This window comes from Scyliorhinus torazame, chromosome 18 (genome assembly GCF_047496885.1).
Source record: "Scyliorhinus torazame isolate Kashiwa2021f chromosome 18, sScyTor2.1, whole genome shotgun sequence".
Taxonomy (NCBI): Eukaryota; Metazoa; Chordata; class Chondrichthyes; order Carcharhiniformes; family Scyliorhinidae; genus Scyliorhinus; species Scyliorhinus torazame.
The window spans coordinates 134049353-134073994 of NC_092724.1; the positions used below are offsets into that span (position 1 = coordinate 134049353).

Consider the following 24642-nt stretch of genomic DNA (forward strand, 5'->3'; position numbering starts at 1 on the left):
GTATCACAGGGATCTGTGATGGAGCCTCAATTATTCACATTATTAATGACTTGGCTGATGGCGTAGTAAGTCATATATCCAAATTTGCTGATGATACAAAGTTAGGTAGCACGGTAGCACAAGTGGATAGCACTGTGGCTTCACAGTGCCAGGGTCCCAGGTTCGATTCCCTACTGGGTCACTGTCTGTGCGGAGTCTGCACGTTCTCCCCGTGTCTGCGTGGGTTTGCTCCGGGTGCTCCGGTTTCCTCCCACAGTCCAAAGACGTGCAGGTTAGGTGGATTGGCCATGATAAATTGCCCTTAGTGACCAAAAAGGTTAGGAGGGGTTATTTGGTTGTGGGGATAGGGTGGACGTGAGGGCTTAAGTGGGTCGGTGCAGGCTCGATGGGCCGAATGGCCTCCTTCTGCACTGTGTGTTCTATGTCTATGTAGGTGGCATTGTAGACAGTCTAGATGATAGCATAAAATTGCAAGAAGATATTGACAATTTAGGGGAATGGGCAAAATTGTGGCAGATGGAATTCAATGTAAGCCAGCATGGAGTTATCCATGTTGGACCAAAAAGGGATAGAACAGAGTACTTTCTAAATGGGAAGTGGTTAAATACAGTGGATGTCCAAAGAGACTTGGGGGTTCTGGTGCATAGACCTTTAAAATACCACAAACAAGTGCAGAAGTAATCAAAAAGGCTAAGGGAATACTAGTCTTAATATCTAGAGGGTTGGAATATGAAAGACACAGAATATGCTGCAATTATATAAAACCTTGGTAAGACCCCACTTGAAGTACTTGAAGTTCTGGGTACCACAGGAAGGATATACTGGCCTTCGAGGGAGTGCAATGTAGGTTTACAAAAATGATACTTGGACTACAAAGGTTAAGTTACGAGGAGAGATTCTAAAACTAGGGGGCATAGTCTAAAAATTAAGCCAGACCATTCAGGAGAGATGTTAGGAAGCACTTCTTCACGCAAAGGGTGGTCGAGGTTTGGAACTCTCTCCCACAAACAGCAGTTGAAGCTAGAACAGTTGTTCATTTTAAATCTGAGATAGATAGATTTTTGTTTAGCAAAGATATTAAGGGATATGGGCCAAAGGCAGGTATATAGAGTTAGGCCACAGATCAGCCATGATCTCATTGAATGGCAGAACCGGTTCGAAGGGCTGAATGGCCTACTCCTGTTCCTATGTTCCCCTCCTATCAAGCATACATTTTCCATAAATCACCATCCAGTCATTATCTAGAATAACTGAATTGATTCATAACCTTATATAGATTATCCGAAATAAAAACAAAATGCTGAATAAACTCAGCAGGTCTGGCAGCATCTGTGGAGAGAGATTTGAGTCTGTACAACTCTTCGGAGTTTAACCATCTTTTATTCCCTGTAAAATCATAACTTCTATGATCAAATGTTTTGGTTACAGAGATTCAGTTGAATTCAATTATTTATTTATTTTTAAATTTAGAGTACCCAATTCATTTTGTTCCAATTAAGGGGCAATTTAGTGTGGCTAATCCACCTAGCATGCACATCTTTGGGTTGTGGGGGCGCAACCCATGCAAACACGGGGAGAATGTGCCAACTCCACACGGACAGTGACCCAGAGCCGGGATTGAACCTGGGACCTCGGCACCGTTGAGACAAAGTTGAATTTGATTTTAACATCTGATTTTGTTTTAGGAGAAATCTACGGTTAATCTGGCACAGGTTTGTCGAGAAACCAGTAATAATAGTTCAAAAGAAGTCCCAAGATAGTAACCCAGTCTATACAAGAGACACGTCACACAACTGAAAAAATATTTTTCTACCAAAGATGTTTCCTTCTGAACATAGTCAATGGTAACTGCTAGCATAACCAGCAGCAATCTAACCTGAAGGAAATTAATTCCAAAATACCTCTTCAGCGATTCAGGTCTTGATCAGAAATAAGTTATCTATTTGATGTTCCAATTAAGGGGCACCACTGCACCATCGTGCCGCCCCAACAGTTATCTAATTACAAAACATGTGGATTCCTCAAGAGTTGGTCAGTGGTAATACCAAATTTTTCACCAACCTGCTGCACATTTCAGCTTGGTCAGCACAGCCTGGTTCTGACTGTCCCTCTCTCCTCTTTGCTGTAAAGAGAGAATACATTGTCTGAGCAAATAGAAAAGGAAACAAGCAGCATTATATCACACAAGTGTTTAAAAAATCCATTGCCCAATCAATCAAAAGATCTGTCTACATCAAAAAACAAATCATTTCTAGACTACATTGTTGAGCTTATATCAGAGTTCAAGCTGCTGTGGCCAATGAGTCACAAATGGCACACTGCAGCCTTGAAGTTGGTTTAAAGAGCCATAAGATAGATGCTTACCATCAACAGGAAATAACTTGGCTTATCAGCTTTGAAAGACTTCTTTCAATTGATCTTACGAACATACACAAGATAGAAATAGGTATAAAAAAGGGTAGATCTGGAGCACTACTTCAAACTAAACAATGAGAGTAGACCGAGGATACAAAAGCAAAGGTTAAAATCAGGAAAAGGCAAATTTAGAACACTTCTTCACACACAGTAATCAGCACAGCAACTAACATCTAGATAGAGAAGCAGAAACAAAACCCTAAAAATCATTCAAGACATAGCTGGGATGCTTTGATAAGAGAGTAACGGTAGGCGTTTGCTGAACAAAGGAGTTAGGATGGGTCAAATGGCTACCTCCTTTGTATTTCACAAATGAGAAGTGAACAAAAATCTTAGCTAAATAAAAACATTTGTGGTCTCCAATTGCAGAAACCTATTCAAATACAATTTTTGATCTACATGAAATTAAAAATCTTGCATCGGACACACTTTCTGGCTAAAAACCGTAGTTCTACTTGTTCCACTTTTTGGTCAACATTTACCATTCTAAGTTGCTACATCTTATAAACTGAATCACCAACATGCATTTCTCTTTTCAAATTTGCCACGTTACGCGGGATGATGTGGATCAAGGTGCTAACAACTACATAACTTTGTGGTGCAAGTTTGTGAAGACCCCCACCCCCAACACTATCACTTTGTTATATTGTATTAATTAACCGATAGTGGTCAGTGGCACAGGCAATTAATTAGTATATACCAAAGATACCTTAAATTCAGTATATTGGGCGTGCTTTACCAAAAGCTTTTGTGACCACATTGCTTCTATAGGAAAGCTAATTACAATGCTTGCAGTACCCACTATGTTTGTGGATGACATAATGACAGGCACTTTCAAAGTCAAGAAACGGAAGTGTAGATTAGCATCCCACACAAAAGATGGAAGCTCCCAAATGTCAACTCTGTCTCTAATCGGTAGAGTTAAACTCAAACGGTGAACACCCAAGAGGCTTGGAGTGCATTTGAAAGTCTTTTCTCATCCTATTAGTTAAACAAGCAATCTTTATAACCCAAATAAAGTTGAAATAACCAAGCCACCTGACCTCGACTACTCTTAAAATCTTAAAAGCAAATAAATCCCTTTCTGTAAGATTTTCCAGTCTATAAATCAGTTTACTGTAGCCATTTAATGACCTGTGCACCACTGTTGTAATCAGATCATATACAATTATGTTGTACTGTCCAAAGCTAATTCTTTCTTTTATCCTCCACTAAAATAATCACACAGCCCGCAAAGTGTTTTGCTAACTGCTGAAACTCATGGTCAGGCGATAATCTGCTTTCTTTCCTCCCACCTTCAGCTCAATGTAGACTGGCTACAATTCCCCTAACAAGCCTAAAGCCAAATGTAATAAGTAAAGGAGAAAGTGGCTTTCATGGATCTCAAGGCTCCCAAATGCTTTGGAGAAAGCATGAAGTGCAATGAATGCCCTCTTACTTCTTTCAGGAAGTGACATCACAAATAAACTGTGGTAAGCCTCATAATGTGTCACACCTTTACCTTTCGGAATGCTCTGCACAAAGGCAAAGTTCAAATCTGTGGTATTAAAAAAAACTTTAGATATGGATAAGAAATTGGCTGAAGGGTAGAAAACAATAGATACTTCCCAGAGGAGATGACAGGTAGGGAAAAGCAATAATGGTTAGAATGCCCCAGGGATCAATCTTGGGTTTACTATAGTCTCTGAATTACATCACTTGACTTCTAAATTACATCTCTCCAAAACCCAATAGAAAACTGAAAACTGCATAAAGACAAGCAGGATGAGTGGAATTGAAGAAGGCATTTCAGAAATGATACATTGAGCAAATTAAAATGGGAGGTGGCCACACTGTAAAAATGTTTTGGGACAAGTAGAATTTTTAAAAATCTATGTTTATTAAATCAAATTCAGAACAATCAATACAAACCAGAACAAAAGATGCAAAAAAATCACGATCAAATATAAAATAAAACCAAAACACACCCCATAATTAACTTAAATGCTAAACCTAACCTAAACCCACTAACAACTGATGGTGACCACCTCCTTAAAAAAGGAAATAAATGGCTGCCATCTTAAATAGAACCTTTCCACCGACACTGATGGTGAATTTAACCCTCCGTAAATGCAGAAATGACATGACGTCATCCAACCAAGCAGAGGCACTGTGGAGTGAGACCTCCAACCAAGCAATATTTGCCTCCGGGCTATCAGCGAGACAACGGCAACAACATCCACCTCTACTGCCTGACTGAATCAGACACCCCAAATATGGCCACCAGCGGACATGGGTCTATATCCACCTGGAGCATCTCCGACATGGATTCACTCCCCCATCTGACACCATCAGCAAACTACCCCCATGTCCCCAACAACGCCATTGAGTGTGACCACACCCAAATATAAAAGCGAGGCAAAAACCCACCCTACAACTGAAACCTACATTTAACAAAACAAAAACTCTATAAGCTCAATTCCATTAAGAGGCCACTATAATAAGCTGCAGCGAACCCTCCAAAAACACTCCTGTAAACTACCTCCCTAGTTAGCAGGAAGACTCCCACTGGAGAAAAGGAAAAATAGATCAAATAGAAGACTACCAAAATCTGATTTAACTCACGCATCTCATCAACAATTAAATGTCACACCAACAACTTTATTCTTTGAAAAAAAAAGAAACCATATATTAGTATAAGAACAAAACCCCAGATAGTAGAGAACCTCAAATATAATCAAAAACAATAAGAACACAACCCCAACTAGAACAAACAAGAAAAAAGAACAAGAATAAGAAATACAAACAATACAACATGCCCATTGACAGAGCCATAAACCAAATTACACTGCACACAACTTGCGCTTTACTCTAAGACGGGTTGGATATACAGTCCCGAACCCGACTCCACTCTTATACTGGGCGGCCTTTCACTCTGTTGAATGCAGCTTTTTTTTTTTGCCAACTCCCTGCCCATGTTCTGATATAACCTAATGGAATGGCTTTCCTACTTGAAAACATGGCATTCCCTTGCCCATCGCAGAACCCTCTCCTTTTTCTTATAATTGTGAAATCTCAATCACCGTACGTGGTGGACCTTCAGATCGAGGCTACGGCCAAAGTGAGCGATGGGTCCAGTCCAATTCAAGTGGGGTTGCAATTCTACCCTCACCCCCAATCTTGAGGAACATGTTGGAGAAGTATTCCATGGGGAACGGCCCTCAATACCTTCCAGCAGCCTTACAATCTAGATATTCTGCCTTCCGGACCTGTTTTCCAGGTCATTCAGCTTGACCCTCAGCTTCGGCTACCAAAGTCAGATCCGATTCCAGCACGACAATCCAATCACTATGGGCCAATAAAGCCACCTCCATACCCTTGATCATGACTCTGGGCTTCGATGGCCTCATTTGTTTTTCCCAGAGCTGTACGAATGGGGGCCAGGGCCTCATCTATTGATCTTTTAAGTTTCTCTAACATAATTTGTCAGTATTTCTCAAACTCTCTCGCCAAGATATTAGTGAAGTCCTTGGCTGTTAATAGAGTGGGGGGAAAGAAAGAATCTAACTCCGCCATCTTACGTGCTGCTGAGCCCAGAGAAGCTTCAGACTCGTCGACGCGTTTCTGCCCAAAGTTTTCTTATATTTGTTTTGTCTGGGCATTTCATGAAAGAGAAAATTCTACCCCGATAACTATCACAAAATTTCCAAGGCATGAACAATCTTGGCACCAAAGGAAAGGGCAAAAGGTTCAGCTCTTCAGCGGGAGCCCCCTCATGCACATCTTTCCCCTACATTACGGCACAGGAAGTCTCGGGACAAGTAGAATTTTACCATATTACAAATATGTAATTGATACATATTTTAATTTACAAAAGACAATAGCCGAAATTCTCTGATTGTCCGGATTCACTTTTCCTGCCGGCAGCGCACCCCCGTAAGTGGGTTTCCCGGCGGCGTGGGGTGGCTTCAATGGGAAATCCCATTTACAAGCCTGGGAAATCCCATTTACAAGCCACAGGAAGAGAGAATCCCGCTGCCAACGAATAGCACACCACCAAGAAACACTCAGCTGGAGAACCGGAGAATCCAGCCCAGTTCTAAACGTGCATCCATTTGTTTAATTATTTTCTAAGAATAACACTAACAATGATATTGATTACTCCAACAAATAACAAAAGTCTGGATCTATTTAAATAAATCATAGGGATAACATAATAAATTTTCCAGTAATTCATCCAAAAATTTAAATACTGTTTAATCCTGTCATATGATCAAACAAATCTACAGGTTGCAAAGCCAGTAAGCTACATATAGGAAAGAACCACTTTTACACATTTTTTTCTCCCCATTCCCTACCACATTTACAGCCAATCATTATTTGCAAACTTGAGAACAGTTACGAAAACTTCTATTTATTAAAGTTGAGGTTCTGCTCCCTGCAGCATGTTTCTCAGCGGCGGGAAGGAGCCCGCCATTGGCCGGTGGCAAAATCTTTAGTTTCACTACAGTCAGTGATTTTCCATTGAATCCACCCCACGCCACCAGGCGGGAGTGCGCCATTGGCAGGATTGGAGGATCCAGCCAGCGTGAATAGCAGAAGATTAGCCCGAAGAGTGCAACAAATATCACATGCTGATTCCAAAACAAATGGGAGGTGAAAAAGGCACATGCTCTTTGCTATCACAGCTTTTGCCAGCATTTCATTGCATATTAAATCAGGTAATTATGAACACAGACTTGACACACTACTGACCTCTGCAATCTCTGGTGTAGACTCTGCTTTGCTTACATAACTGAGAACGTGGGACCAATTTTGGAGGTAGATGCTGACCTGCCAACACAGAATTATATGCAATTTAAAAACTCAACAGACTTCATTATTTACTGATCTTCCAAACTGGCAATAATCATTTGATTGAGAACATTTTGCCTTTGCTTTCATTGGGAGCTCAGTAGAATAAACCACACTCAAAATCAGTTTTAAATGTATAGTGCACGGGCATGGTGGCGCAGTGGTTTGCATTGCTGCCTCATGGCGTCGAGGTTCCAGATTTGATCCGGGCTCTGGGTCACTGTGAAGTTTGCACATTCTCCCAGTGTCTGCATGGGTCTCACCCCACAACCCCAAAGATGTGCAGGGTAGGTGGATTGGCCAAGCTAAATTGCCCCTTAATTGGAAAACAAAAATTGGATACTCTTAAAATTTAAAAAAATAAACTTAGCTGCTGCATTCCTCATGAAACAAGGATAAAACTTTTTTTTTAAATTGATGGTGCTGGCTGCAGTGATTTGGGTGGAGGTTGCAGATCGGGTTAAGATTCAAAATGATACACCCTAGGTTAGAATCAAGGTATTTCTGCATGTGGGGAAGTGTTGAAGTCAGGGTTGCTGTGGCTTTGTGTCTGGGAAGGCTCAGTACGTGGATCCACATGGAGGCTCCAAGCGGAGTCTATGGCTCAGTGTGAGACTAGACACCAAGTTGATGTGGCAGGAGGGTGGAAGATTAGGCAACATTTTGAAACTAAGTGTTGTTTGGTGGGTGGAGTCAGCTTGGGCTGTTGTAATGCTGTGTGTGTTTGGGTGCAGAGGGCATACATTTGTAAAGCACAGCAAGATTTGTTGCAGAGCTCAAGAGAGGCTTTAAACTGGCACAGGCTTACTCAGCAGCACGGTGAACACATCAACTGATTTCCTATAAAAGCTGATCCTGCTGCTTCTAAAATAGATTTTGCTCATTGTTTAGACAAAAAATTGTAAATATATGAAATGCATTCTTGCTGATGAAATGAAACGATGTTAAATATAGCATCAATGTTAAAAACAATATTTAAAATATTATAAACAACATGTCCTTAATATATTTAATGCAGTTATGGTTATTTATACAAACATGGGGATAAGGAGCAGCTGGAGCTGTTGTTCTACACACATGAATTACAGCTCTTTACTGGAACTTTATTTTCCCCAGAAGCGCATTTCAGTTATTTCAACCACTGCTTTCTGTCTCCAGGAGTTCCTGAGATGAAAATATTGTCAGGCAACAAAGAAAACAGCAAAGCTATTGAAATTAAAATAATTTAAAAAAATTAATTTAGAGAACCCAATTATTTTTTTTCCCCAATTAAGGGGCGATTTAGCATGGCCAATCCACCTAACCTGCTTAACTCTGGGCAGTAGGGGTGCCACCCAAGCAGGCACTGGGAGAATGTGCAAACTCCACACAGGCAGTGACCCAGGGCCAGGATCGAACCCGGGTCCTCAGCGCCGTAGGCATCAGTGCTAACCACTGCGCAACGCCCTGTAATCAAAATAAAGCTTTAAAAAAATGTGAATTATTTTTGCCAAGATGTTCATCTAATGAGTGGGGAGAATGGATCAAGAGGGAAAAGCAGATACATATTTTTTTAAAAACTGCACTTGTCTGATCACGTGGCTTGTGAAACAATTAGGTTGATAGAAAGGGGCATGAACCAATCTGGTTTCTGGAGTTAATGACATGCCCAATGGTCCAATGACTTATCGATTTTCACCAAATGATTTTTAAACTCGACCCCAAACATGCTACATTATTTAAGTTCAATTGTCTTCAGAATAACTTACTAGCATATAAACTGAACAGTCCTGGTACGGTCAGAATTATAATTTCCACAATTTCTTGGCAAAGAGCTGGAAAAAGAGCTTTTATCTTTATTGAAAATGTAATCAGGAGGTTTCGCAAACCAAACTGATTGTACTAGAAGTATTTAAAACCAAGGTGCGAAATAGCAATACAAGGACATAAAGAAACAGCAGATAACAAAGTCAGCAATTTTAGTTATCTTGGGGGTTAAATATTTGCCTCCAATTCCCATCTTCACTTACTTAACCACCTGATGCTAGAAACTGAATTTCCTCAACTCAGGCAGGGGATTCTTAGTTGTAACCTTGCTTATTAGATGCAGTGCCTTGCGGCAACACGATTTTTCATACCAGTGTGGGAAGAGAAAGAAAAACAACTCGGGCTGAAGCAGCTTTGTTGAATAATACACTAAGCTTAAGAGTTTCTATGGAAAGATGCTGTGCTGGAAATCTAAATTAATACAATCATTCTCAACTCATAAAATCATTCTCAATACAATTTGAAAATGTTGGCTGAAATTCAATATCATGGATCATACAACATGATACTTATTCTTTATTTAGTTAATAAACAGTTGATAGTCAAAGTTGGCTATGCTACACTGATATTCCCAGCTATATTTACCAAGCAGTGTCAACTAAAGTCACAATATTAGAACATAGAACACATAGTGCACCGACGCACTTAACCCTGCCTAATCTTTTTGGTCACTAAGGGCAATTTATCATGGCCAATCCACTTAACCTGCACGTCTTTGGACTGTGGGAGGAAACCGGAGCACCCGGAGCAAACCCACGCAGACACGGGGAGAACATGCAGACTCCGCACAGAGTGACCCAGCGGGGAATCGAACCTGGGACCCTGGCGCTGTGAAGCCACAGTGCTATCCACTTGTGCTACCATGCTTCCGTATCATTGCACCTATCATTCACATAGTCTTTGTTCACATACCTTGATGACATTTAGACACATGTTGATGACGTGCTTTGCACTTGTGCAATAGTCTCTGGCTCGTGAGTAACATTTCAGTGCATTACTAAGATCCCCACAGTCTAGGTAGTGATCGCCGAGGTCATCATGTCCTCTCCTAAGGACAACATTTTTTTAAAATGACAAATGATGTAATCAGTTCAAAACTATTCACTGCTTTACTGGTTAAAAAGATAAAACATTAAAGGCACATCGAATAGGACACCTGTTTGCCACTGAAGAATTACTTTTGATGATATTAGTGCATGGAGCACAAAAAGATGAAAAACAGAGGCAGTGTGAATAAGAACCCAAAATATTTACTTCATGCGATAAAATCCTGTTATTATGATCTCTACACACTATTACAATTTTAAGCTTCTAAAATTCAGAATTCTTGAATCCAACTATAGCATATATCATCTCATGTAATGCACAATACAACACACATTGAAGTCTACATAGAACGTTATAGCTAAGCTTAATTTCAGGAAGAAAATTCTGAGAAATTGCTCTTAATGTACTATTTGGAGATTATAGTGTGTTACTAAAATACTAGACTTCAGTATATCTCATGAGCTGGGTCTGGGCAAAAGACTCAAAGGGTAACATAATGGTGAGTCCAGGGAGTACATCTTTGATTGCATCTGCCAGCACTTCCCAGCCAGGCTGAGAGTTAGAAGAGTATTGAATGTAATCTCCATAGACAGGATGTTTTCACAAAACAACAGTTTCCTGGGAAATCTCAGGAGTAAAATGAGTCTCTGGAGGTACTGTAGGACAGGCAGTAACAAATTGTCAGCGTGTTTTACAACTTGCCTGAATTTCTTTTCCATTGACTTTGTTAAGTTAAAAATTGTACATGGCGAAGTTAAAATTAAAGGTCTCTCTGTTTTAATTATGCTTGCAATAATGTAATTGGAATTCTGCAAAGATCTGGTGCAGCTTGGATAATGTGATTGGAAGATTCTGCAAAGTTCTGATACAAAAGTGCAACAAACTAACCGTTTACTATTGAGACACCTGCTATTCTTGTAACTGAAAACAAGGAGTTGTGGACATCAGTTAACGAATGTTTTCAGAGGAATGTGATTGGAAGCTAATTGTTGCTAGGGGGACCTAATTGGTCATGTATGTAACCCCTTCAAACTAATGAGGAACATGTATAAAAAAGGCTAACTGCCACTGTGAAATTGAGAAGGTGACTGCAAGCACTGCGGACTGCCGGCTCTTCTCCCAAAAGCTTTTGCCAATAAATGGACTTGACTCAACTCTTTGGTGTGGACAGGTTATTACCCACTTCAATTGGCGTAGTCGCAGGATTCTGCCCCCGGCCTGAGGTGGTTGGCCACCCCTCTGGAAAACCGGATGAACATTGGTAAAGAGTTGAGTCAATTCAGGGAAGGTTGAGTGACTGAGAGAATGGTGTAGCCATGTAAAATGGCTGCGTTCCGATTAATCTGGCCGAAACCCAGTTTAAAATGGCTAACCCGAAAGACTGCTAGGAAAAGCAGCCAAGAAGACACAGGCAGGCAGCTGCAGACAAGTTTGCATATTCAGCTCTGGGAACGTAGCCCAGATCGATACTCAGGGATATCAACAGCCCTTCAACCCAGGTATCCGCAGTTTCATTCAGGACTGTTTACACCTAATCAACTCAGACATCCACAGTTAAATCGGCTATCCCCGGGAACAATTGCAACATATTAGCAATTGAATACCGGGCCAGACCTGTCGGCGCCTGCAGTGGCCGAAACAAAGACAGGTGAGCGACCACCCCCCGATCGAGGAATCGCCTCACCATTGGACACATCGATCCCAGAGACTGGGGACAGAATCCAATCACTTGGGACTCAGGGTCAAGGGCCGCCCCGGGAGGCGGGAAGCCCCTGGGCCCTATAAAAGTAAAGTAAAGGTCCAAGTTCAGATCTCTCTCTCTCTCTCTCTCATCTTCGCCTGCTCGAGACCTTCGGAAGACCAGCCACCGGCAGCAGCAAGTTTGAATCCAACGATCGCTATCCGGTAGAGACACCTAGCCACCGACCTGTAGCAGTCCTTTTGAATCCCGCGGGCCAGATTTGATTGGACAAGCCATTCGTTTCCCTGACCTGGTGGGCTCTTCCTAAGTTAAGTATTGGCCAGTAGTGATAGGTTTATTATATAGAAAGTAGTATTAGGGTATTAATATTGCTTGTTGTATATAATAAATGACCATTGTTTTAATCCTTACTAAGCGGTGTGCTGTGTTATTAATCATAACCTAAACTTGAACCACGTGGCGGTATCATAAAGATACCTGGCGACTCATGAGCAAAGGTGACCGAAACAGAGCAAATAGAATAAAGCTAGAAAGAGCAACAATGGTAACTGCCTGAGTTGACCTAAGGACAAGGAAGTGCTCATCCTTAACACGCAGCCTTAGACCGGTTGTTAAGGGGGGAAAATCCTCTCGCGCGAAGGTCAGGACCCTGAAGTGGGTGTAGGGACTGGAGACAGAGCACTTGGGAGGAAGACTCAGGCAGCTGTGAGAAAGTGTGTGTGAGCAGTCAAAGGTCGGAAGAAAATTACGGATCTGTAAGTATACTTTTCCTCTCAACAATTTGCAAGCGGCAAGGGGGAACTGATCATTCAAGAACTTGTCGGACTCGGGTAACGACGACCACCGAGAGAAAGACGTGGCCGGGGTGTAAAGGAAAGAGCGCTCTAAATACCGGTGGATAAAACACAATCTAGAGACTCGGGGATAATCGGGAGTATAAAAATTGTTACCGAAATAGCAGGAGAGGAAGTGAATCGGGGACTGGCAGGTTCACTGATAAATAAGTATATGACCGACAGACACTCACTAATTAAAAAGATGCAGAAATATGGTTGGGTGTTCTGGATCACAAACAGGTCACCAACACTGGAAGTGGTGCAACTCTATTTTATTATAAAGGTTAACTATATTAACATACTTGAACTGCGGGTAAATGCAATACCAGCTTTAACCGTTGATCCTTGCCTAGTCCTAACCAGGTGATGCACTCAGCACATAGTGAATGTCTGTGTTGCAGGCGGTGAGCTCTGTGCTCCGAGCTGGCTGCTACTAGAATGAGCGGGAACTCTCCTGTCCCCAGTCTTTATAGTGCGTGTGCTCTCACTGGTGATTGGCTGCGGTGTTGTGTATGCTGATTGGTCCCACTGCATGTCCATCAGTGTGTGTGTGTGTGTCTGCACCATGATATACTGGTGTATATTATGATAGGGATGTCTCTCAGACATTGGAACAAAGGAAATGGATAGATGGTGAAAAGAAAGTTAAAACAAAGAAAGTAGGAGTATTGTTAGTACACCAATTAGCTGGATTAATTGGACAGGTAACAGCCTCTACCAAAAAATGGTCCGAGGACAAAGATAAGATAAAGAAATTGGAATCTAGGGTAAAGGAATTAGAAAAAAGGAATCAACTATTAGAGGAGAATCATTGGGGTCTCCTTCCACCCTATGAGACAACACAACAGGAGGCAACCGTCCGTCCCCCTACCTCAGGGGGATACGGAAGAATGTAATATGGCCCCAGTAACCAGGACAGGAACTGAGGCACAACCGAGGGCAACTTATAAACTCTTCACCCCCAGGGAAAGACAGCAAATATTGGACTCCTTGGGCAAATTACAACCACAAAGTGCAAATGCTAAATTTTGGGCGGAATTAGATACGTATGGGTAGGACACCAATTACATTTGCGGGACATTCACCAATTAGTCAGAGCCGCATGCCCTCAGGATAAATGGAGACTGGTTAACGGTCCAGGCAACACAAATGACTTCCAAACTGGAGTCTGGACGCAGGCATTAGCCCTCCTTACCGAAGTGGACGCCCAACAGGCGGACTTCGCCCCATTTAAAACAGCAGTACAAACAGTCCTGTGAAACGCACCACCTAATTGGAGTAGGATTACTACAACTAAGCAACAAAAGGGCGAGGGAGCCTCTGAATATGGAGAACGATTGTTTCAGGTCTACGAAGAATGTTCAGGAATAGCAAACCCAGCAAACGCTGATCGTGCCTTTATCCAAGCCTTTAAAGACGGGCTCTCAAGTAACCACCAGATCATCTTAAAAATGGGAGTAGTTGCGCTCCGAGGGTATGATGAACTAGTAGAGTGGGCGTGTGGAATTACCCGGCGGAGAAGAGAAATGCCAAATAAAAATAAAACAAGAAAACATTAGCGCTTATGGAAGTGAAGGTGCGGCTCAGTCAAAGCTGATGTGTTACAACTGTGGCAGAAAGGGACATTTTGTGAAGGAATGTCGGGCCCAAAGGAAAGGAAACAATTCTTGGAATGGAGGGGGCCGTTGCAATTATTGCAACAAAAATGGGCACAAGGAGGCCACATGTTGGGATAAACATGGAAAACCCCAGCCCCGACTTGTATCCGCAGCAGAAGGCAGGGAACGAGGGACCGAGGAGGAAGTAGACTGACAGTCTGCGGCCCCCATTTTTAAGAGCAAGAAGGAGGGGAGAATGTGTGTGTCTGCACTGGTAGGGGGTCGGCAATGTGAAATGCTGGTGGACACAGGTGCATCTATATCTATTACTGATCTCCCCCTGCCTACCTCCAATAAAATGATTTATATAACCGGGGTAGGAGGAAGTAATACACCCGCCTATCTAAGCGAGACCACACTGGTGGAAATAAATAACTTGTATATACCAATGCGATTTTATGTATGTAAAAATAATGGGGGAACAATAATGGGGAATGACTTAATGAAAGAATATGACATTTTAATTGACTGTGGGAAAGGGGAACTAATTTGGCCAACAGAAAATGGCCAGAAAGCAAAAATGGGAAGGCTTACAAGCAACCTCGAAACTATAAAAATGGCCACTGCCACTTCCCAAGACTGGAGGTTAGAAACAAAGGGGTTTGGGACCATTTGCTCCTCTGCTCCTGGAGTATGGGCAAAAACTAAACTGGATACTTGTTTAGTCAACATAAACCCAATAAAGGTGCCCGGGCCCGAACATAAACCTCACCGACAATACCCGATAAAACCAGAAGCAAAGGCAGCTGTAGTAGAAATAGTCAGAGGGTTGGTGGAAAAGGGAATCCCGAGGGAAACCACGAGCACCACCAACTCCCCTACCCAGCCGGTGAGTAAACCAGACGGAAACTATAGACTCACTACAGACTACACTGCACTTAATAAAGTTATGCCTATATTGCACCCAATTGTAGCAAGCCCCTCGACAATCCTAAATGGACTGTCACCGGAGCACAAAACCTTTACAGTATTAGACATAGCTAATGGTTTTTGGTCCCTCCCCCTGAATCCAGAATCTCAAGGAAAATTTGTGTTTACAGTAGGAGATAAACAATACACATGGACCCGACTACCACAGGGGTTCCATAATAGCCCTGCTATTTTCCACCGAGTCATGAGTGAAGCCCTGGAACAAATAGAATTACCAAAGCGTAGTACAATATTACAGTATGTAGATGATATACTGATAGCCTCAGAATCCAAGTCAGGGCACCAGGAGGCATTATATGCGGTGTTAAGCGAATTGAACACTGCAGGATTTAAAGTGAGTCCCAAAAATGCGCAAATTGGAAAAGAACAAGTGCTATATTTAGGACATCTAATCTCACAAGGACTCAAAGAAATGCCGGAAGACCGGAAGAAAGCAGTGCGACAGATGCCACGCCCGGCAACTGTAAGAGGAGTTAGAAAGATACTGGGACTATTTAATTATAGCCGAAGCTTTATCCCCGAATTTGCAAATCTAGCCGAACCTATGCAAAGGCTAGTTAAAGGAGGAAAGCCAGCTCTAGATTCTATAGAATGGGGAACAGAGCAGGAAGAAGCATATAACAAACTAAAGACAGAATTAATATCTGCTCCCGGTCTGGGACTGCCAGATGCTAACAAAACCTTCCACATACATTGCAATAATGAAGGGGGATTCTATTCCGCAGTAGTGACACAAGAACATGGAGATAAACGAAGACCCATAGGCTATTACTCAACTGCCAAGGGTCCAGTAGTCACCGGACTACCAAGATGTATAGCGGCATTAGATTGCGCTGCCTGGGCAGTAAAAGTCAGCAAACCGATAATAATGACTGGAAACATAATCCTCCACACTAAACACACCCTAGTAGAAATGTTAAATACGGAAAAGTTAAGATCCGTCTCGAATAGGACGAGGGCCAAATGGGAAGCTGTCCTGCTGCCCCCTAACAAATCGCTTACTATAGTAAGAGATACAGGAGATAATCCGGCGGAAGGAATTTTAGACTCAGGAGAACCACATCGCTGTGGAGACGCAGATACAGTTATGGAAGAAGGAAAGGTAAAGGATGTACCTTTAGCAGCTGCTGAGGAAACCCTTTTTGTAGATGGATCACGTAAATACGTGGAGGGATTACCAAGGACAGGCTGGGCAGTGGTCAATGACAGATTGGAAACAATAAAGTCAGGAAGGATTGATGGAGGGTTGTCAGCACAGGTGACAGAACTAGTGGCACTCATACAAGCCCTAAAATTATCTGAAGAAAAGGTAGTAAATATATACACCGACAGCCGGTATGCATTCGGGGTAGTACATGACTATATGACAGCATGGGGAAGAAGAGGATTCATAACTACAGATGGTACTCCAATTAAACACAGACAAAGGATAGAAGCGCTACTAAAGGCTAGTGGGCTCAAAATCAAAGCCCACCTACAGGAACCAGGAAAGGATGACCCTAAGTGGCCTATATTTAAAGGAAATCAAGCCGCAGATAGAGCAGCACAATTAGCATTAGAACAAGAGGCCGTTGATGAATTACCAGTAGCTGTGGCAGACCAGATAAAAGACAAAATAGATATCCTAAAGCTGCACGAGGACATCTCAGAGGAGGAGAGAAGGAAGTGGAAGGCACACGGAGCTAATAGAGGGAATGATGGTGTATGGAGATATAATGATAAAGTAGTAGCGCCAGAATGTATACAAAATACCCTCCTGCAATTACACCATGGACTCTCGCATGTAGGAAGGGAAGCAATGAAGACTAGTATAAGAAAGGAATGGTGGTGGAAAGGAATGGGAAGAGACATGGCTCGGTATTGCCACCGATGTGTGACCTGTGCACAATATAATCCCGGTCAACCCATAAAAATAAAAATGGGGTACCAGCCCCGGCCAAAGGGGCCATGGGAACATCTGCAAATAGACTTCATGGGACTACAACCATCCCATGGAAAGACATATTGTTTGGCGATTATGGATCAATTTACCCGGTGGGTGGAAGCGTTCCCTACTAGGAATTGTACGGCCACCACGGTGGCCAGGATATTGGCAGAAGAGGTTATCCCGAGATGGGGAGTACCGCTCCAAACTGATTCCGATCAGGGGACGCATTTTTCTGGGAAGGTAGTAAAAACGATGTGCCACCTCATGGGCATAAAACAGAAATTCAATGACTGGAAGGGCAATGCAGCTACCATAGAATATTATCGCTGGTGGGGCCGATGTAGGCCCGTTGAAAGATAGGATTAGACGATATGTATTGGAGCTGAGTGCCCAACTAAAAGAGATGTGTAAATCAGTAGAGGACAATCAGGAACACCGAGACGCACAGAGAGAGCTCAAAACACTTCCTGATGTCCCTACTGCACGGAGTCGAGTAATGGCAAAAACATTACCTGAAAAACCCGGTTTCGCCCCTAAATGGAACGGGCCATACCAAGTTATAATTAGTGGAGATACTGGTGCATGTATAGACATTAGAGGTAAGGGGGTCTGGAAACATTGGACTCAACTTAAAACGTATCCAGGTGGCAGTTAAAAAAATATGTGATTTGCTTGACTTACAGACTCTCCTCTCTGACCTCCAAGCAAGCTGAACGGGAACGCGGGCAGTAGCCGTGGCCGGTATAGACTTTGGGATATTGTTAATTTAGAGTAATAAGGATGAATCTGATAAAATTGATACTGTGTTTGGGGCTGCTGGGAGTCGGCAACGGTCTCCATAACAGCAAACGAGAGTTACATGTGAATACGTACCTTTATATGTCTTATGTATATGCAAGGGATGCCAATGTGTCACAATGTTGGGTTTGTGCTCATGTACCGATACATGCAAAAGGAGGGATCCCCCTACGTCCCATCTCTTTTCATACTTCTGAAACGGCAGAATGGTGGCTAAGGAATGGCGACACAATTACACCGCGAGTAGCATTCTCGCCATTCTTTCACCACAACAGGAATACTATAGAAAAATGGGAATCGGCTGGGTATTATATGAATCAGTTCGAGGGTTAGTGTCGACCCGAGTATGATGGCCACCATGACCCACCCCCTCATTTTGTCCTAACTAATACATCAGGGATGGGCCGTCCAAAGGGAGAAATCTGCTTCCTAAAAACTGGGACGTGAGATGCCACCAGAGTAGGAAATAGTGCATGTGAACTCTATCTCAATGTCAACCCCTCATATGGCAAAATCTCAACCCTTCAGACTATTATGAACCTGAGAACTCCCAATAAAACTGAATGAGGCAACGTAATGTTTACAACCTCCTGGATGGGTGATCAAGTGACGAACCTGGCCTCGCACAATGGCACCTACTTTATCTGTGGTCATAAGGCATACCCCTGGCTACCTAGGGATTGGACCGGATCATGCTACCTAGGATATGTAGTCCTGTATATCCACCACCTTAAGGACTTGAGGAACCACCATCAGGTGGGAGATGGGCAGAAACAGGACATAACAGAGACTCAACATTTCTTCGGGATCGTGCTTCCCCCTATTGGGGTGGCGTTTGCCATTAAGGAAATACGAAAAGTAGCAAAGATCTTTGAAAAAGTAACCAATGACACCACAGAGGCATTGCTCGCAATGAGCAACGAGATGGTGGCCATAAGAACGGTGGCCCTACAAAATAGGGCAGCCTTAGATTACCTCCTGGCCAGCGAAGGAGGAACTTGTGCCATGATTGGTTCCAAATGCTGTACCTACATCCCTGATAGTTCAGACAATATTACTAACCTTGCTGATCATATTCGGAGGGAGGTTCAGAAATTGCATGAGACCTCTAGCGGGGGACGGTTGGATTGGCTACTTGGGAGGGTCCTGGGGGTCTTACCTGATGCATGGATTGATAACACTTGTCATAATTATAATTATATGTTGTATAATCATTGGATGCCTTAATATGTGTTGTAAAATGGCTATGGCTCGAATGATGCCAGTACACTCGGCCCGTAATCCAGACAACATCCCGGTAATGGTCACCACCGAACAAGGTGGTGAAGAACGGGGTGCCACATATGATGATGTGTTTATATAAGTAATTTAAGACTAAACATCGAAACAGGTTATATGCCCGGTGATGTTTAAAGCGGAGACGGGAAGGTGTCTGTCTGACCAAGATCCGAATTTGGAGCAAGACAGCAACAGGGATATTGTTGGTCTGAAGAATTGTTGACACAATCCTTGACCAAAAGGAGGGATTGTCAAGGTAAAAATTGTACATGGAGAAGTTAAAATTAAGGGTTGTACATGGAGATGTTAAAATTAAGGGTTGTACATGGAGATGTTAAAATTAGGGGTTGTGCATGGAGAAGTTAACATTAAAGGTCTCTCTGTTTTAATTATGCTTGCAATAATGTAATTGGGATTCTGCAAAGATCTGGTGCAGCTTGCAATAATGTGATTGGAAGATTTTGCAAAGTTCTGATACAAAAGTGCAACAAACTAACCATTTACTGTTGAGACACCTGCTATTCTTGTAACTGAAAACAAGGAGTTGTGGACATCAGTTATCGAATGTTTTCAGAGGAATGTGATTGGAAGCTAATTGTTGCTAGGGGGACCTAATTGGCCATGAAACCCCTTCAAGCTAATGAGGAACATGTATAAAAAAGGCTAACTGCCACTGTGAAATTGAGAAGGCGAGCACTGCGGAGTGCCGGCTCTTCTCCCAAAAGCTTTTGCCAATAAATGGACTTGATGCAACTCTTTGGTGTGGACAGGTTATTACCCACTTCAAGTTCAATGGTACACAGTAATGAGTTAAATGACTAGTTGGTCTGTTTTGGTCAGGGCAATGAGAATTCCCAGCTCGATTCTGAATAGCTAACAGAATAAGTGATGAGGGCCTCTCTTCATTGTTTAATGTCTCATCCAAAAAAAAACAATAACTAACAATGCAGTACTCGGTCAGTACTGCACTGAAGAATCAATCTACATTTTGTGCTCAAATCATGAACTGAAGCTTGAAGTCATGACCTTCTAACACAAAAAGAGAGCGTTATCACTGAAACGTGCGAGCATTTCTTATTTTAGCACCATTACCTCCAGTCAACAGTAGCTGCTAAGCTGATATTCTGTACCAAAATAGTGTAGCCACCAAATACAAGTCAGTTCCTGATATTTAGTAAAGAAATCAGGAATGACAAATGCAATTAAATGCTAACTTTTGAAAGTAGATTCACTTTATTAAACATTTGGTAGCATGTATCCTTTTAATTAGAATGCACCACTAACAATAGTTGATACACAGTAAGAAGTCTTACAACACCAGGTTAAAGTCCAACAGGTTTGTTTCGATGTCACTAGCTTTTGGAGCGCTGCTCCTTCCTCAGGAAGGACCCGAGGAAGGAGCAGCGCTCCGAAAGCTAGTGACATCGAAACAAATCTGTTGGACTTTAACCTGGTGTTGTAAGAATTCTTACTGTGCTCACCCCAGTCCAACGCCGGTATCTCCACATAATAGTTGATACCTCAGTTGCTTCAAATGTTTGGCAGTAGCAACACTGTTTGAGTGAACAAACAGTTGAGGAAACCTGAACAAAGTGGAGTTGATTACACAGAACTTGCAGCACAGAAATAAGCATTTGATTTAATTGGTGATGCAATGTGTCATGAATGGGTGATTGACAGGCTGGCCTGGTTCAAACGTTACTGGTTTATAATCAAATTGATTTTCAAATTAAGCATGCAAGGCAAATTTCATATATGTTTTGGAGGTTTGTTACCTGATGCTCTCTTTAATAGAATTGCCTTTGTAGTTCTTTAGATCTGTATCTAATTTCTCCAGTTTCAGCAAAGCTTTCTTCCGTGTAGATTCTGCCCAAGCTGTGTCCAGTGTTGGGGGTTCCAGACCTGTCTCTGGCACTGCATCTGGTACACCCTGAGATTCCCTGCAGTAAGATATTTTTAGACTTAGAGTTCCATTTATAAAATATTTTACTCATGGTTGGATTCAGAGTAAAGTGTCAGTCATCGCAGTATCAGCGTCCAATAAGTAAAGAGATTAGAAAGGCGTGAAAACAAAGAATCGCAATATTGTGCATGGTCAACTTCGATCCATCTGTCAACCTTCTGGTGGGGGTCAAACAAAATCTCTCCATTTCCTATCAGCTGTCTCATTGCATTCATCTGCCACTCAATTCATTATCGTTCTAAATTTGCAATCCATTCCTATCCTGTGTTACGTGTACAACCCAACTGGCTGCAATTACGGAGTCAACACTGCAACTTCTCATATGTCAGTAAAAGGAAAAAAGGGGGAAATTAATAGAGCAATTTCTTAACTTTACATATCTGGCTGGGAGGCCCATCTGTTGGCAATGCAACTTAGGCACATGCTGCGTTTTATACTATTTTGATTAATGGTCGGAAAGTCATGCATAGTGTGCACTTGAATTTCCATTTCATGCTTCCAACAAAGTTCGCTGCCAAGTTGACTGTCCTTTTTTAGGTGGACATAAACTCCTCCCCCAAAGCAGGGATGAAATTTTATGAAAATCGCTTATTGTCACAAATAGGCTTCAAATGAAGTTACTGTGAAAAGCCCCTAGTCGCCACATTCCGGCGCCTGTTCGGGGAGGCTGTTACGGGAAACGAACTGTGCTGCTGGCCTGCCTTGGTCTGCTTTCCAAGCCAGCGATTTAGCCCTGTGCTAAACAGCCCCTATTTATCTGTGCTAAACAGCCCCTATGGTCACTGTAGTTAACAATAGTATTTCTCTCTGTAAAGAAGACCAAATTCCAGCATCAGTCATCGAGAGCAACCAGCATGTTTTGATGAATAGGGAAAAAGCACCGAAGGGAAGCTAAAGCATAGAAGACACGTGGCTAGAAGATGCATAGGAATGCAGAAACTGGGGGGAAAAAGTAGATTATTTTAAAGAATAGGAGCACTTATTTGTTTAAACATCTATATCACAAGTTAATCAATTCAACAACCCAACTAAGAATAAATACAAATTATACAAATTTAGAATTACATTCTAAAGAAATAAACAGTCAGAAACACAAATCGTGACATGCTTTCAGTAATAATAAACCCTATAGCTATATTCTCTAATTTATACTATACCTTGTGGCCTCTGTCAGCTTACGATGAATTTCCTCATACATATCTACATTAAATGTTCTCTGAACGAAGGACAGTGCCATCTTCAGGGCTTCGATGCGTAGTTGTGGACAGTGCTCGGCAATAAACAGGAGCCTCTCAATTCGCATTAAACCACTGTAACTGGCTGCATACTGCTCCAGATCCTGCAAAAGACATACAATAATATGATTAATGTATCTGCATGAAAGAGAAATTTAAAACTAAGTGAAATAGTGTCAGACTTAATACATTTAATTTGCCATTTAACCTTTATCTAGTGAGAAACCTTCCGGCATCATAATTAACAGATTCCTTACTACAAACGACAACAAAAGTCCTAACTCCACACCTTAAGATGTTATCAAAATAATATTTCTCCCATTCTTTTCATACGTAATGTTCAAACACAGGTAACAATGAAGTTCAACCAAAAACACTCTGGAACAGAGAGAACAACATCATTTTGACACTTTTGACATTTAATTCAATTTTAGTTTAATATTTATATGACCAGCAAGATGGGGGAATGGATCAGAGAAACAAAAATCACACTGTACCCACGATTCTCAAACTCTATCAGGTGCAGTCCTCATTGAGTTTAGCGTGTAGTACCTTTAGCATAGCAAAACACCTGAAAATATTCCTGCAGGTGATGGAGGAAAAGAGACAGTTACCAAGCTTGAGCTAGACGAGCAAGGCACTGAAAATAAGGTTGAAGAATGGAGACAATAATTATGGAGAGGGCCAAGTTGCAATATTGGGATACACTGAGGAAAATAGTTGAAAAGCAGAGGAAAAGCAAATAGGAGATTAAGAGAATCTATTTCCATCTTTTAGGACATAAAAATAAATCTTCAAAGTTAAATTTATAAATTATTTTTTTTAAATGTAATTAATTCCGGAGGCATGGGCATCACTGGTTGGGCCAGCATTCATTGCCGATCCCTAACTGCCCTTGAACATTTAAGAGTCAACCACATTGCTATTGATCTGGAGTCATATGTAAGCCAAACCAGGTAAGGATGGCAGACTTCCTTCCTTAAAAGATATTATAAAAGATGGGGTGACATGGTAGCACAGCGGTTAGCACTGTTGCTTCACCGGGCCAGGGACCTGGGTTCGATTCCCGGCTTGGGTCACTGTCTGTGCGGAGTCTGCACGTTCTCCCGGTGTCTGCGTGGGTTTCCTCCAGGTGCTCTGGTTTCCTCCCACAGGTCCCAAAAGACATGCTTGTTAGGTGAATTAGACATTCTGAATTCTCCCTCAGTGTACTCGAACAGGCGCTGGTGTGGAGAGACATGGCGATTTTCAAAGTAACTTCATTGCTGTGTTAATGTAAGCCTACTTGTGACACTAATAAAGATTATTATTTTTGGTGACCCAGATAGGTTTTTACGACAACAGTTTCAGGGTTATTATTCGACTTTTTTTAACATTCCAGATTTATATTGAATTCAAATTTCACCATATTCCGTTGTGAGATTCAAACGATGACACTGAAACCATAGTCGATTGTCAGAAAAACCCGTGGTGGGATTCGAAACCGGGTCCCCCAGGTGCCCAGAGCATTACCCTGGGTCTCTGGATTATTAGTCCAGTGTCAATACCAGTACGCCGTCACCTGCCCAGAATTGCAGACCACCAATTTCTGAAAAATATCCAAGAGATACTATGGCACAGTACAATTCAAGTACAATACCCCCTAAACAAAAACTTCAGTAAATATAAGTGCAAAGTTATTCATGGCTCTCACTTGCTCGGTCATAACTCAGTCATAAATAGGTAATTGTACATATACATTTCCTTTTACGGAAAAATGTCTCAAACACTTTTACACAATGAATTATATTTGAAATACATGACGGTTGTTATAGAGGTAAACACCACAACCATTCTACAAAAAGACTTTTCCAGACACGCAATCAATGGCCAATATTGGTTTATACGTCGGTATTACATTTAATGGAGAAACCATAATAAACCGTGGTCCTTTCTGAATAGTACCGCTGGAGTCCGCTATAAGAATCACCAAAGCTGGCACAATGAACTCGGTATAATATCTCATCTAATGGATGAACATCTCTAACAACCAACAATCACCTAGTATTACAATGAAATGGCAATCTAGGTTATCTTCACCTCTGCAGCCAGAATGAAGATTCAGAAATGACTGTGACAACTGAGCAAAGCTGACAAAAAAAAAATGATCAACAGTATAAAACACTCCAAACTTAGCAGTATACAATCTCCCAAGTAGGATCCCTGCTTCATGGT

General features: G+C 41.9%; 1 protein-coding gene across 2 annotated transcripts in view; it reads right to left on the bottom strand.

The window, feature by feature from the left end:
* Positions 1-24642, bottom strand: part of gps1 (G protein pathway suppressor 1) — a 123565-nt gene that overhangs the window by 70752 nt on the left and 28171 nt on the right. For both annotated transcript variants that reach the window (XM_072483414.1, XM_072483415.1), the window contains exons 3-7: positions 22351-22532; positions 21006-21170; positions 9967-10102; positions 7150-7227; positions 2062-2122 (exon numbers count right to left, since the gene is read on the bottom strand). In XM_072483414.1, coding sequence (XP_072339515.1) covers positions 2062-2122; positions 7150-7227; positions 9967-10102; positions 21006-21170; positions 22351-22532 — 622 coding nt within the window. The remainder of the gene's footprint in view (positions 1-2061; positions 2123-7149; positions 7228-9966; positions 10103-21005; positions 21171-22350; positions 22533-24642) is intronic.